The sequence below is a fragment of the Schistocerca cancellata genome, chromosome 2 (genome assembly GCF_023864275.1).
Source record: "Schistocerca cancellata isolate TAMUIC-IGC-003103 chromosome 2, iqSchCanc2.1, whole genome shotgun sequence".
Classification (NCBI taxonomy): Eukaryota; Metazoa; Arthropoda; class Insecta; order Orthoptera; family Acrididae; genus Schistocerca; species Schistocerca cancellata.
In genome coordinates, this window is record NC_064627.1 from 1062833918 (window position 1) to 1062848793 (window position 14876).

At 44.0% G+C, this 14876-nt stretch overlaps 1 protein-coding gene across 1 annotated transcript in view; it reads left to right on the forward strand.

Annotated features, from left to right (window-relative positions):
- Positions 1-1150: 1150 nt before the first annotated feature.
- The window catches only part of LOC126149564 (cysteine-rich protein 1-like), a 149588-nt gene continuing 135862 nt past the window's right edge, over positions 1151-14876 (forward strand). The window contains exon 1 of the mRNA XM_049915823.1: positions 1151-1298. Within this exon, the coding sequence (XP_049771780.1) occupies positions 1259-1298 (40 nt within the window). The 5' untranslated portion in view covers positions 1151-1258. The remainder of the gene's footprint in view (positions 1299-14876) is intronic.

Below are 14876 nucleotides of genomic sequence, written 5' to 3' on the forward strand. Positions count from 1 at the left end.
ACTTACAGAAATCAGTGAAGCTTTGTTTATGTTGTTACGGATGTACGTAGCAATTCCATACACCCCGTGGTAAGTTACACCAAGTGCAGAATATCCAGGAAATCGACCTCAGCTTCGGAATATTTCTTCGCTGGAAACACGAGTTTCTTGAATGGCGATGACATCGATATTGTTGTCCAGCAAAAATTTTGACAGGTAGTCACACTTTGTCCTGCTAATGCTTTCGATATTCAGTTGAAGGAGTATGATAGTTGGTCCAATGTTTCTTGTTAATGAGCTCTGAAAATAACTGTTTCTGCTATTTAGTTGATATGTCATTGCCAGGAGATCCTGTGGATAGTCTGGCTGCCTGTAATCACTGTTGCTCAATTAGCACCACCCAGGAGGCACATGTAGGGTATTTTAAGGTTAAACCTATAGACGTGAGCAACGCAGGATTCGAGCCTATCACGGCGCCCAAGAGGACTTCCTGCTAGCAACTCCAGACACAGTGCGCTGGGTTGAAGGACTGGATATTCAGTTGTAAAGACAAACTGAAGTTTCTTGTGTGTCAATATGTAAATATGTATAGGTAATTTAATTTCATGATATGTCTGTATTAGCCATACGCTAAATAAATAAAGTCAGTAAACCGCTGCACGGATTCGGCGCTAAGCTATACGAGCGGGCAACATAACTGCAGTTTTTAGCGGGTAAAATTTCGTCATACATCACTGTATCGTCTACCGAAAGCCCGAGATTGCCACTAATACTATCGAATAAGTCATTAACGTGTAAAAGAAGAGGAACGGTCCTACTATACACCCCTGAGGAACACTAGATATTTACTTCAGCGCTTGTAGATGATTTGCCCATCCAGGATAACGTGATGTGTCTTGCCTATCAGGTAACATTAAGAAAGTGACTTACTGAGCGTTTACATAGACTTAATATGCTGCATTTGACCTCGCCCGGCGGCAGGAAGCACAGAGAGAAGAGATAGCGCCCCTACGCGAGGTTCCGCTACGCACTCCCGCGCTGCGCCTAGCCAGCCAGATAGCGGACTCATTGTTCCGGCTGCGCCCCGCAGGTAGGCAGACCGCGCGACGCGTCGTGTGTCGAGTGTGCTCTCTTCCGCGCGCTGCCGCCGCGTGTGGAGTGTCTTCGAGCAGCGCAGCTTCTACCATAACTGGATAAATACTTGGCCGACTGAGCGCAGAGCTCGAGTAGCGACCGGTGAGCGAAGTTCTTCAGTTGTGCACGTAACGGACCAGCAACAATGCCCAACTGTCCCAAGTGCGACAAGCCTGTCTATTTCGGTGAGTCAGAAGCCTTAGCGATTGTTGGTCGAGGGAGCCCTAATTTGGAAGCACAATGTATAGTTTTAAAATTCGACGCGGAACTATTTGTCGTTATAAAATCTTTTCTTAGATGAGAATGACTTATTGTTCGCCTCCAGCAACAGAATTTTACATAGCTGCTACCACTGCAATATACGAGTAATAGTTATATCTTGTAAGAAATATAACCCCTTAAAATAGCCGCTTATATAACAATGTTTTCTTACAATCAGACGTTTGTTGCGAACGCTCGATAGTTATTATTTTGTAACATCGCATTGCTCCGCCTTGCCTTGTTTTAAATATACTGATCACAGCAATGTAAGAAACTGCAAGATCTCTTTTTGTTACAAATTCGCTACACCATCGTTGCTGTGAATAGTTTTTATTACTCAAGTTCAGTCACCTGCGTATTTGTTTATTGATTCTTCCGCCGCTGCTTGGTTGAACCATATCGTATTTATTAACGAAAAACACAAATTGTGTATCTTCTACTGTATAAAACTCTTAGAAATTCCACAGTTTGTATCTTTAATTTATGATTTTACGTCCGTAGTTATCCTAAACATTTGAATGTCAAAACAAATGTCGCCATTCCTTTCTCAGGTTATATGCGAAACTGGAAGTGTTCCAGTGGTGTTGTGAAGTCGTTTCAGCTTTTGTTTCTCTGTACCTAGTTGTGTTACACAGTTGCAGTGCGATACGAATGACAATTAGAGTTTGGTGCGTTTTGCTCATTAAATTATCTGAAAGCCGTCAGAACTTTTATCAGATACGAAAATGAGAAAATCCTGTGTTATAAACGGAGCATTTGCTTTTTGTAATGCATAATGCGAGAGTTTGTTACAGACGACGGAAGATACCCAAAGCTTGCATTTGTTCTACCTTGGTGTATGTATATTTTCTGAAGGAGCTGTTTTCTATACGGTAAAAGATATGTGATTCGTTTTGACACTGCGTTGGATAACTAAAAGTTTTTTAATGGTTAAATGGCGCCACGCAGTTGTTATTATACGAAATATAGGCCCGCATGTAATCAGATGTTATGGGCCGCAACAGTTAATTTGAGCGCTACAGCGATAGGGACTCGTGTTCCGGAGGACGGCGGTTCAAATCTCCCGTCCGGCCCTGTAGGTTCAAGTTTTCTGTCTTTTTCTGAGGCTACGACCGATTTCTGTATCTATTCCGAGGTTGTAATCCACGTACAACATCATAGTTATGGGGGGGGGGGGATGTTGTACTCCAGTCTTCCTTGGCAAAATGGCTCTGAGCACTATGGGACTTACCATCTGAGGTCATCAGTCCCCTAGAACTTAGAACTACTTAAACCTAACCAACCTAAGGACATCACACACATCCATGCCCGAGGCAGCATTCGAACCAACGGCCGCGCGGTTCCAGACTGAAGCGCCTAGAACCGCTCGGCCACTCTGGCCGCCCCAGTCTTCCTTCCATTGAGTAGTTTCTATAGGAGACTAAAACATTTTCCCCATTTTTGTATAAGTTGGACTATACCTACAAAACCAGTTATATGTTGCAATAGAAAATTTCTTTTTCCTTTAAAAAAAGACAACGCATTAAATATTCGGGGAAAGTTTTCAGTTCAAGCGCCGAACTTGACTGTCTGATATCGATATCATATAAAGTTGTTTGATAAGCTTGTAGTTGTAGGTCTTTTATTTTCAGCGTACCATGATAATTCGTATTATGGACCAGCCTATCGTACTGGATGTTGGTTGTAACTTGAGACAGCTAAATATCGCGATAGCTACGCATCATACGAAAAAAAAGTGTTCTAGGTGAAAAAAAAAGTGTTCTAGGTGAAAAGTTGATGCGCCGGCCGCGGTGGTCTAGCGGTTCTGGCGCTGCAGTCCGGAACCGCGGGACTGCTACGGTCGCAGGTTCGAATCCTGCCTCGGGCATGGGTGTGTGTGATGTCCTTAGGTTAGTTAGGTTTAAGTAGTTCTAAGTTCTAGGGGACTTATGACCTAAGATCTTGAGTCCCATAGTGCTCAGAGCCATTTGAACCATTTTTGAAAAGTTGATGTTAGTCAGGGTATATCTGTCTGTGCTACAACTGGCCACCACCCACGTCGATGGGGTAAACTTTGGATTTTCAAATGGGGACCCCATTTAAATTGTATATTCGGATTCTACGCCAAAAAATATGTAATGTTTACTCGAACCCTTGTTTCCCATTCGTGGTAGATAGCTCTGTAATTTAGGAATACAAGTGTGTCCGTTCTTGCAATTAAGCACCGACGCATTTAATTCTACATTCCATTTACCATCTGAATACGAACCTTTGCTTTCTGACGGTTAGTACGGATTGATCGTCACACGTTAGTTGAGTGTTGCAAATTTGATTGCACAGTACAGATAATATAGGTAGACATTAAAGTTTCTGACAAATAAGGTTGTTGTATAGTAAAGTAGTTTTCTGTTCCCTACTGGATTGATTTTTGTGAGTCCCCAAACCATCGGAATGTTTCATTTCGGTGGCCGCCCTCGAACCCCGCCTTCAGGGCGACAGATTTCGGTGTGTGTGTGTGTTTGTTTCCGTAACTCTCGCTCTAGCGGCTATCGGCGGAATGCAAACCGCAGCCAGTATTTTAAGGTAAAATTTCCATGAAGTGTTAGTGACAGGTGGATACTCGCCGAAATTAAGCACCCCAATGAGAGGCAATGGGAGTCACCGAAATCGAGCATCGCGGTCGGAACAGAAACCTCTTTACCTCCGCACCGTGGCCCCTGTATCACGCTAAACGTAGCTTCTAGCCTGACACTGAAACGTCTAACCATATTCTACTGTATAGTCAATTTTGCAACACTAAATATGAACGTAAATATTAACCGTTAGAACTCAGGGCTTCACATTTACATGGTAAATGAAATGCAGAATGAAATGGGTCGGTTCTTAATGGCAAGAACAGGCACGCTTGATACTTGTCAACTACAGCGCCACCTCCCACGAATGGGAAACAATGGTTTCAGTTAACCGTACGTAGTTTTTAGTGTTTAATCCGAATATGCAATAAAAATGAGGGGGGGGGGGGGAGGTTCTCATTTGAATATACGAAGTTGTTAGGAGGTGCACAGACAGAAATCTCCTTCATTAGTATTAACTTTTCACACAGAACATTTTTTTTTTTGTACGATGCGTCGTTTTCGAGATATTTAGCTGTCTCAAGCTAAAAAAATCACCCTGTAAAATGGCGGGAGGTATAATTCCAGCATTAGAGATGGGCAAACTGAAACACGTAACTGTTTCGAAACAAATGTAACAGTACAATGTAATGTTTCGATACGCTGTTTCGAAACAGTGAAACAGTTTGTGTTTTGTAATCTAATAAACCTACACATTTTATCATCTTGAATGTCTACTGTATAAGTATGTCTACATAAACACAAATGAGTTGCGAGAGCGCTAATCATATCGCAGAAAGTATGAAATTATCACTTTGGCGTCTTGGCAGTTTCGTATTTCCTGCAGCAAATGCGCTGCTTTCGTGTCGTGTGGCTTTCATACTTTTCAATTGGCTGAGGACAGCCATAGCTGAAGACAGAAAGGCCACCACGAACGGAACTGGAGGTGGGAGCAACCTGCAGAAACAACGGATATGCTACTCGAATTCCCACATTCCGTTAGTATGGGTAATATACCCATCCTGCTAACTGCCATGCACACAAAGGGAATCATTGAGGATAATAGGCACAGTGACTATAGACTCACAAATAACGCCAAATAATTCGAATAAATAACAAAATATAACAGAAAAAAGTTTGTCTTTCAAGGTGTTTCGAACCGTTACTATAAATTCACCATGCTTCCTAGTCCTTCCCGTTCACCATTACACTATCAGTGATATGTCAAACAGATTGCTTGCAATTATACCTACATCAGATTTATGTATATGTCTAATAACTGTCACTCTACGCCTTTTTTTATTCAAAATGTTGTAGGCTTACTTCCGTTTCTTAATATGTTTACTGTACATGAACAGAGAAGCGTATGTTATCAAAAAGTGTAATTTAACTGAATGATTTTCACATATTTATTATTTTGAATGTGAATAGTATGCATTGTTTTATTGCTTGGTTAGTGTTTATAAAGCAGATGTTACGCCATTTCGGAATATGACAGTCAGCTAGAAACGAAGCTTTATTTTCGGATATCTTAAGCTTCATGCTATTGCTTGTCAAAAAGAGTTTGACACTCTTGAAAGTGTTTCATGAAGTGGTATGTTAAATGTGTTTCAGTACCTGTGCCGAGCCCAAATCTCGTCCGACACAGAGGGGAATGAAACATCACTGTTTCGATACAATTAGTCCGTTCCAAGCACTGGTGGAGTGAAACAGCCTTATTTTGAAACAACGATAGAGTTTCTGTGTCTGGCTCGAGACCGAATCTGGCCCAGTTATCCGAGACAGGGGTGGAATGAAACACCACTGTTTCGAAACAGTGAACCGTAGCAGTTCCGAAACACTGAAACAGTTCCACGTATCGATACACTGTATCGAAACATAGAAACAGTAGCCAAGTCTATCCAGCATTATCGTAGTTACTTTTCGCCTTTTTTAAGCACTGACCTCGCTACTGAAACACTAATCAGTTTCATGTCTATAATTCAAGCATATAAAATAAGAAAACGATAAACAATGCAAACGAGATAGGAACGGATTTCATAAGCGATTTCCCAGTCTGTAACTTAGTGATGAGAGCGTAATAGCAGCACTACTAATACGTATTCTGCTCTGCGGTGACCTTGCAGAGTCGGGAGCTTTCTCTGGCCAGTAACAGCATTCCGCGGGACAGCAGAACTGAGGCAGAAGTAATGAGACAGCCTCTCTCTTCTAGTCGTGGTCGTCTGCAGCTGGAATCAGCAGACCGCTTCCGGTGGTCACACCCAGTGCGCTGTGACATCTCTTCGCACGCAGTAACTGGCGAACGTGACCATGCATAGGGCCCAGGCTTTCAATGTCGGCGTATCACGTTCACACATTTACAACATTCTAGAGCTGCGCCGGTCCGTGGGCGTTATTGGACGAGATGGTTGAAAGACAGAAATATGTTGATTTTGTAGTATTGTAATGTCTCTTTATATTCGATGAATTATTCTGATACAATTCTACCTTTGAATGACGTTTACAAATTTTCTATCTTCATACTCGCAGAATCCATGCGCAAAGTAGTTTCATACAATAGCTATGCCATGAGCGCATAAGTATTCTTTGTAGTACTCTCTCTGGTGGTTGTTAGAAAAAAAAGAAAGGGAGCTTCCGAGATTGTCTTCGTGCCGATTAGCATGAGCTTGCTTTGGAAGAACTGTAATTTGATTATTGACATTTATCACAGAAGATAACTGATACGAACTGTACGATTAAAAAGGAAATATATATATATATATATATATATATATATTTTTTTTTTTTTTTTTTTTTTTTTTTTGCTCCTTTAAAAAAAGGTGTGTATGTGACATTTGGGAATTAATGATATTTATCGATATATTGCGTAGTTCTTAATCAGAAGGGACTTCCGAAAGACTGGATACGAACCTGCATTTAATAATCCAAGAGCTCCATTACTTCTTCGGAAGGTTAAACTTCATCAAAGCCAAATATCCGCTTGATCTGAGGTTTCCCGACTGATTATACAACGCTCCCAAAATTACGGGGCATTTTATTTGTACAGATTAGCAGACTGCAGCAAAGCACGGGCCTGCAGAGAAGAAGAATCATCGCCTGATTTCATTCTAACAAGTAAAATTTCAGAATCATTTTGGAGTGACTGAGCTATGACTGTGTTTCCTATCATGAATGATTGATTGCTCGAACGAATTGAGAGCTACAGAATTACGTAGATAGGAGGAAAGAATTACAGTATCAAGGATATTGCGGTAATGTTCACTCACAGCATTTTTTGAATTTTGTTGGTTATGAAATTTTGTTTTCGGAGGCCCACGTACGTACGTCTTACATTAGCTGTGTACACATCGGTTCATTTTGTGTTTTAGTGGACACAGTCATAACGGCGTAATCATTGAAATGCGCAGTGAAGAATAAATTATAAAAATTTATATTAAAAATGAAGAAATCCCTCTTGCTGTCTTTAAGGTGTCGATTCTCTTTTGGCAACTACACTCCTGGAAATGGAAAAAAGAACACATTGACACCGGTGTGTCAGACCCACCATACTTGCTCCGGACACTGCGAGAGGGCTGTACAAGCAATGATCACACGCACGGCACAGCGGACACACCAGGAACCGCGGTGTTGGCCGTCGAATGGCGCTAGCTGCGCAGCATTTGTGCACCGCCGCCGTCAGTGTCAGCCAGTTTGCCGTGGCATACGGAGCTCCATCGCAGTCTTTAACACTGGTAGCATGCCGCGACAGCGTGGACGTGAACCGTATGTGCATTAGACGGACTTTGAGCGAGGGCGTATAGTGGGCATGCGGGAGGCCGGGTGGACGTACCGCCGAATTGCTCAACACGTGGGGCGTGATGTCTCCACAGTACATCGATGTTGTCGCCAGTGGTCGGCGGAAGGTGCACGTGCCCGTCGACCTGGGACCGGACCGCAGCGACGCACGGATGCACGCCAAGACCGTAGGATCCTACGCAGTGCCGTAGGGGACCGCACCGCCACTTCCCAGCAAATTAGGGACACTGTTGCTCCTGGGGTATCGGCGAGGACCATTCGCAACCGTCTCCATGAAGCTGGGCTACGGTCCCGCACACCGTTAGGCCGTCTTCCGCTCACGCCCCAACATCGTGCAGCCCGCCTCCAGTGGTGTCGCGACAGGCGTGAATGGAGGGACGAATGGAGACGTGTCGTCTTCAGCGATGAGAGTCGCTTCTGCCTTGGTGCTAATGATGGTCGTATGCGTGTTTGGCGCCGTGCAGGTGAGCGCCACAATCAGGACTGCATACGACCGAGGCACACAGGGCCAACACCCGGCATCATGGTGTGGGGAGCGATCTCCTACACTGGCCGTACACCACTGGTGATCGTCGAGGGGACACTGAATAGTGCACGGTACACCCAAACCGTCATCGAACCCATCGTTCTACCATTCCTATACCGGCAAGGGAACTTGCTATTCCAACAGGACAATGCACGTCCGCATGTATCCCGTGCCACCCAACGTGCTCTAGAAGGTGTAAGTCAACTACCCTGGCCAGCAAGATCTCCGGATCTGTCCCCCATTGAGCATGTTTGGGACTGGATGAAGCGTCGTCTCACGCGGTCTGCACGTCCAGCACGAACGCTGGTCCAACTGAGGCGCCAGGTGGAAATGGCATGGCAAGCCGTTCCACAGGACTACATCCAGCATCTCTACGATCGTCTCCATGGGAGAATAGCAGCCTGCATTGCTGCGAAAGGTGGATATACACTGTACTAGTGCCGACATTGTGCATGCTCTGTTGCCTGTGTCTATGTGCCTGTGGTTCTGTCAGTGTGATTATGTGATGTATCTGATCCCAGGAATGTGTCAATAAAGTTTCCCCTTCCTGGGACAATGAATTCACGGTGTTCGTATTTCAATTTCCAGTAGTGTAGTTTCAACGTTGTAACAACGTCATCATCAGGCCCATACACTTACTGACATCAACTGCGTGCGGCTTATAAATAACGTAATATTTTGACTGACATATCAAGTACGCTGAAACTGTTTACGCTATCTTGCTCTTCCGTGGCGTGATTTGGATCACAACTGTCGATTTCGGAACTTAGTTAATGCAGGTTCCGGTTTTGCAGGGAACTTAAAACCTCACGTCTTCTCAAGTGTTACTTCTTTTAGGTAGTGCACATCCTATCAAAGCATTTAGTGGAAGATTTGCGATATTGGCCCTCGGCAAGCTTCTTCGGGATTGCTTTGTAGGCAGAGATAGGCAATTTCGCGCACTCGAATCCACGTTCAACGAATGGTTCATTTTGCTTTTGGGAGGAAATCGGAATAGACATTCAGATGTGCGCTGTAAGTATGTGGATTGGCGCCTTGGCGAGAAATACGTGTGCTTCACTAATTCTGTGAGCAGAGGCGTAGTCGTAATGGGAAAAAGGTAACGTCAACCCGCTGATGGTCGCGTATCTTTGATTTTGTTTCCAGTATTGTATAAAAAGGACCTGCGGACGTTGTTCTACCTTCTTCACCTGTGATTGTGGCGATGCGACCACCGCAGCGAATAAAAATGCGCACCAATGTTTTACCTACACTCCACCGCTCCAGCTAGTCGAGAGTTATAAGGGCAAATGAGTGCGCATTACTGGCACTAGATTAGTAACTGATCTACTCAAACGCTGTGGATGAAATAATTTAGTTTTTAGTTATCAACTTCGTCAGTTGTTTTGAAGCCCCTCTGCGACTTGAGACAACCTTTGTGTTGCTTACCTCAATCAAGCAACATTGTCTTCAACGCTGCTCTTATCGCGTAGAAAATAGACGCTATTTACTCTGTAGCAGATTGGACATTTCGTAGTGAGATCCATTGTCATGTGTAAATATCCCATTGTTAACAACGGTGGAATATCGTTGAAGTAAAGGCAGATTCGTGGAACTGTGTGGTAACGTGCGACTCGCTAATATTTTGAGGCGATTGTCACACGCGCAACTTATAGTTGGGTATCTTATTTCACTAGGCCCATCTTCTTCGCCGTTTAGTACTGCTGATAACGGATACCAGTGTCCCCGAACGATTCTCTCCCATCCTCAAAGATGTTCAAAAATGTAAAATTGTGCGTTTCACAACACGAAAACGTAATGCCTCCGAATATTTTACGTGAAAACTCTTAAAGCTCTTTAAATAAAACAAACGTTTGTAACATGCTGTATCTTTATTCTCCATGTCTACATACTTATTTCTCGAACATAGTCACCCTGGCGACGGACACATTTCGCCCAACGTGGGACAAGTTGATAACGGTCGCTGCAGAATGTTTGACTTTATTGACGGAGCCACAACCTTGTCTCTACGTGCACCGCTTCGTCGCTATCAAAGTGAAGTTCTCGAAAGTGTTATTTAAGTTATGGAAACAGATGAAAATCGGATGGGGCCAAATCGAGACTCTATGGAGGATGATCGATAACAGTGAATCCAAGGCGTCGGATTTTTGCGGATGCCGCAGCGCTTGCGTGTGGCCTGGTATTGTAATGCTAAAGGAGAGGGTGTTCCGTGTGTGGACGAAATCCTTGAATTCGAAAATCTGTTAGAACAGGCTGTTTCTCATGCAGCGAACTAGTTACGTTACACGCAGCTATGCCACACGCTACAATTCGGAGGCATTACTTTTCAGTGGTAGTATCCATGACTAAAGTATCAAAGAGTCACAAATGGAATCGGCCAGCTCATACAAATACCTGGGGGTAACACACTATAGGCATATGAAATGATACGATGACATTGGCCATGTCGTAGGTGAAGCAGACGGCAAACTTCGGTTTGCTGATAGAATTCTACAAAGGGGATTCCATACGAATGACCGATACTTGAATGTTGCTCAAATGTGTACCGTATACAGAGAAGGGCAGCACGAATAGTTACAGGATTGTTCGACCCGTGGGTAACTGTCGCAGAGATGCTGAAGAAATTGAACTGGCAGGCGCTTAAAGATAGACGCAGATCATTCAGAGAAAAACCTACTCATGAAGTTTCAACAACCGGCTTTAAATGATGACTCTAGGAATATTCTACGACTCCCTGCATATCGCTCCAGTAGGAATCGTGAGGACAAGAACAGATTAATTACAGCTCGCACAGAGTCATTTAAACGTCATTCTTCCCGCGCTCCTTAGTTAATGGAACTGGAAGAAACCCTAATTAACTGGTCCAGTGGGACGTACCCTCTGCCATGTACTTCGCAGTGTTTCGCAGACTATGGACGTAGATGCAGTTCTATGGAATTTCTTGTTTGTCTTCGATATCGGCACCACGTCGTCAGCATACAACAGATCCCAAAGAAACAAATATAATTTTTGTTCCATATATCTGTGGTGAGGAAATCCTTACGGTCGTAGGATTTGTCATAAAAAAAAAGAAAGCATAGTACATGTGAAGCGACATTTTCCCACTTCGGCCGTACATTTCATGAGAGCTCTTCTTACAAGGGAACCTCCCCATCGCACCCCCCTCAGATTTAGTTATAAGTTGGCACAGTGGATAGGCCTTGAAAAACTGAACACAGATCAATCGAGGAAACAGGAAGAAGTTGTGTGGAACTACGAAAAAATAAGCAAAATATACAAACTGAGTAGTCCATGCGCAAGATATGCAACATCAAGGTTAATGTAAGCAAATGTACGCCGTGGTCTCGTGGTTAGCGTGAGCAGCTGCGGAACGAGAGGTCCTAGGTTCAAGTCTTCCCTCGAGTGATAAGTTTACTATCTTTATTTTCGTAAAGTTATGATCTGTCCGTTCGTTCACTGACGTCTCTGTTCACTGTAATAAGTTTAGTGTCTTTGTTTTGCGACCGCACCGCAAAACCGTGCGATTAGTCGACGAAAGGACGTGCCTCTTCAATGGAAACCGAAAACATTTGATCACGAGGCCATAGGTCAATCGATTCCTCCACAGGAAAACACGTCTGATATATTCTATGCGACACTGGTGAATATGTTGTCGACTCACTAACTTGTACACTTGGCGAATGGGTAAAAAGAAATTTCTACCTTTCCCGATTTAGGTTTTCTTGTGGATGTGATAATCACTCCCAAAAAAGTGATGAAAACATAAGAGCTTGTGACATAAACTGAAAACAAAAAATTACAATTTCCACTCGAGAGAAGACTTGAACCAAGGACCTCTCGTTCCGTATCTGCTCCTGAACTCACCTTGCCCTTGAAGTTGCTTATATTCCGCATGGACTACTCAGTTTGTATATTTTGCTTATTTTTCATATTTTTCATAGTTCCACACAACTTCTTCCTGTTTTCTCGATTGATCTATGTTCAGTTTTTCGAGGTCAGTGTGCCAACTTAGAATTAAATCTGAGGGGGGTGCGATGGGGAGGTTCCCTTGTTAGTAACACCACTAGTTTCGGCCTACAAAGCCATTTCCTAAAGTTTACCCAGACAATGGAGTCATACTCATGAAAATAGCAGCGAAATGGTAACGTAACACGATAGCTCATCGTGTGGGTTCGCTGCCATTTTCATGTATATGACTCCTTGTTCTGGGTTTTTTAATTTAATCGTATGGCAAGGGCCTCCCGTCGGGCAGACCGTTCGCCGGGTGCCGGTCTTTCAATTTGACGCCGTTTCGGCGACCTGCAGTCGATGAGGACGATAGGATGATGATGAGGACAGCACAACTGGGCGAAAAAAATTCCAGGGCCCAGCCGGGAATCGAACCCGGGCCCAGAGGATTGACAATCCGTCACGCTGACCCTTTTTTTTTTTTTTTTTTCATTTTATTCGTTGTTGATCGTTGTGTTTGGTCGTTGCGGACGTCGCAAGACATCCTGTTCAAGTTCGGTGGCTGATCCTTCCACTCAGTTTTTTTATTACAGAGGCCAATCGGTTCTCTGGCCAAACACGCTGAGCTACCGTGCCGGCATCATTCAGCTACCGGGGGCGGGCCTTGTTCCGGGTGAACATTAGGAAAAGGCTTTTTTAAGGCGAAACTAGTTATGTGACTAACAATAATAAGAGGTTGTAATAATGGATCACATATTGCCGTAAGAGATGCAGGAACTGTATAAATTTTTCAAAATATTTGTTCTAACAGTCTCACTTGCAATTAGTCACAACTTTGTTGATTTTATTAGTTTATCTCGCAGTGCAATTTCATTTTTTTAAAAATTCGGTTATAATATTCGGCTCATGTAGTAGAGGTATGTGATAACTACCTTCCAACAGAGTTTTCGTAATTCTGTAAACATTTATACAACCAATGTTGAAAACTATTAACATTTTTTTCAGAAAGGCTAGTTTTTCTCCTAAACTATGTCTTGCACCATGATGTAATTGTGTACGTATCTTCAGTGCTGTATGTGGGTGGTACTGACTGCAAACTGTGGAACGAATAGAATTAACAGTAAAGAAGTTATGAATTAAAACGTCATGCCTGGTGTTGAAGTTAGACAAGGTAAATGTACTAATCGATAAACCTTAAACCTTTCATTATTTTGTGGGGGCTGACAATGAAGAAGAAGTTTCGAAAAGGGTAGAAATTATGTGTTAAGTTTGTTGGTAGTCACTAAATGGTCTCATTGTCAAATACTGGATGTGTATTGTAGTCTGGGTAATTTGCGTGCCGTGGGTTAGGCTTCCTTAAGATATATACACACGTTTTCTAACTTTAATACTTGGACTTACTGTGTTAAACCTTTAACATAAGAATACACCTCTTAATGAGTAGATTTTCGTAGCATTTTAAATTTTGACCAACAGTTGTATGAAATACACTGGAAGACACATTTTTGTTACCCATGGAAATTGTTAGATAGGGGACCTGGGTCTGTCTGACCAGCCATTTAGTAATGTATAGGGTGTCTCGAAGACCTTGCGACAAGCGTTTAGGGGTGATAGATCGTGTCACGGGGAACAACTGTTGTAAGAGACAGAAATGTTTGCCGACAGACGTTATTTTGTATTCGTTATGTCTCTGATAGGCAGTAGCACGGAGGCATTCTGCAGCATTCGTGCGCACTGCGTGTTGCCTGTAAGTCAGTCATCTGCTGCGCGTGAAAGGCGGTAGGCTGAGCTCCCAAAATATCTTTCTCCGCATAGAGAGACTCATTCTTGCTGCTATCTGGTTGAAGACCACGCTATTAGTTTTAATTGTCAGATAAGTATGCAGATGCAGCACACCTGGTTAGTAGACACTGCCAGTTCGGTCCCAGTCAATAAAACGACAGCTGATGCCGCAGAGAAGCACCAGCCGACGTTTTCCTCAAGCTAAAGTTGTTCCACATCTGGCTCTCTTACACGTTTGCGCAAAGAGTTCGAAACACCCGATACATTCACCGAGACGGTGACATATTTGCAGTGATACTCCGTGTGACGGTATCCGCAGTGCCTTCTTCGCGCCGGCAGGCTCGGCTAATACGCGCGGTATGCCGGACACGTGGAGTGGCAGCAGCTGGAGTGCGCACGGCAGCCCACAGGGGGCGGCATCTGGTAGGGCGGGGGTGGGGTGGGGGCGGACAGGGCAGGACACGGAGGCACGCGCCGCTGGACAGCGAGCGATGCCCGGCACGGGGAGCGGGGATTCCAGCCACAGGCACGCCTCTGTCCCGGTCCAGCTGTGGGTGTCCTCTGCCCTGCCCGGGGGTCGACGCTTGACCGCGCGCCGATTGGATTGCCGTCACTGTCACCGTCACCGGCGTCTGCAGCGGATCGCGGATCCTGTCTGCAAGAACCTAGTTTCCCGGAAATACGGGCCAGCTAACGGTGTGCCCACATTCAGGACGCACAGTCCGTGCCTCGTTGTAGGGTATTAATCAATCAAATAAGCCGAATTTGTAATTTGTGAAACGAAGTGTGCGACACTGGAAATGGCAACACTGCTATCGTGTGTAAACGATAAACATATACGCGACCTTTGTTCGACACAT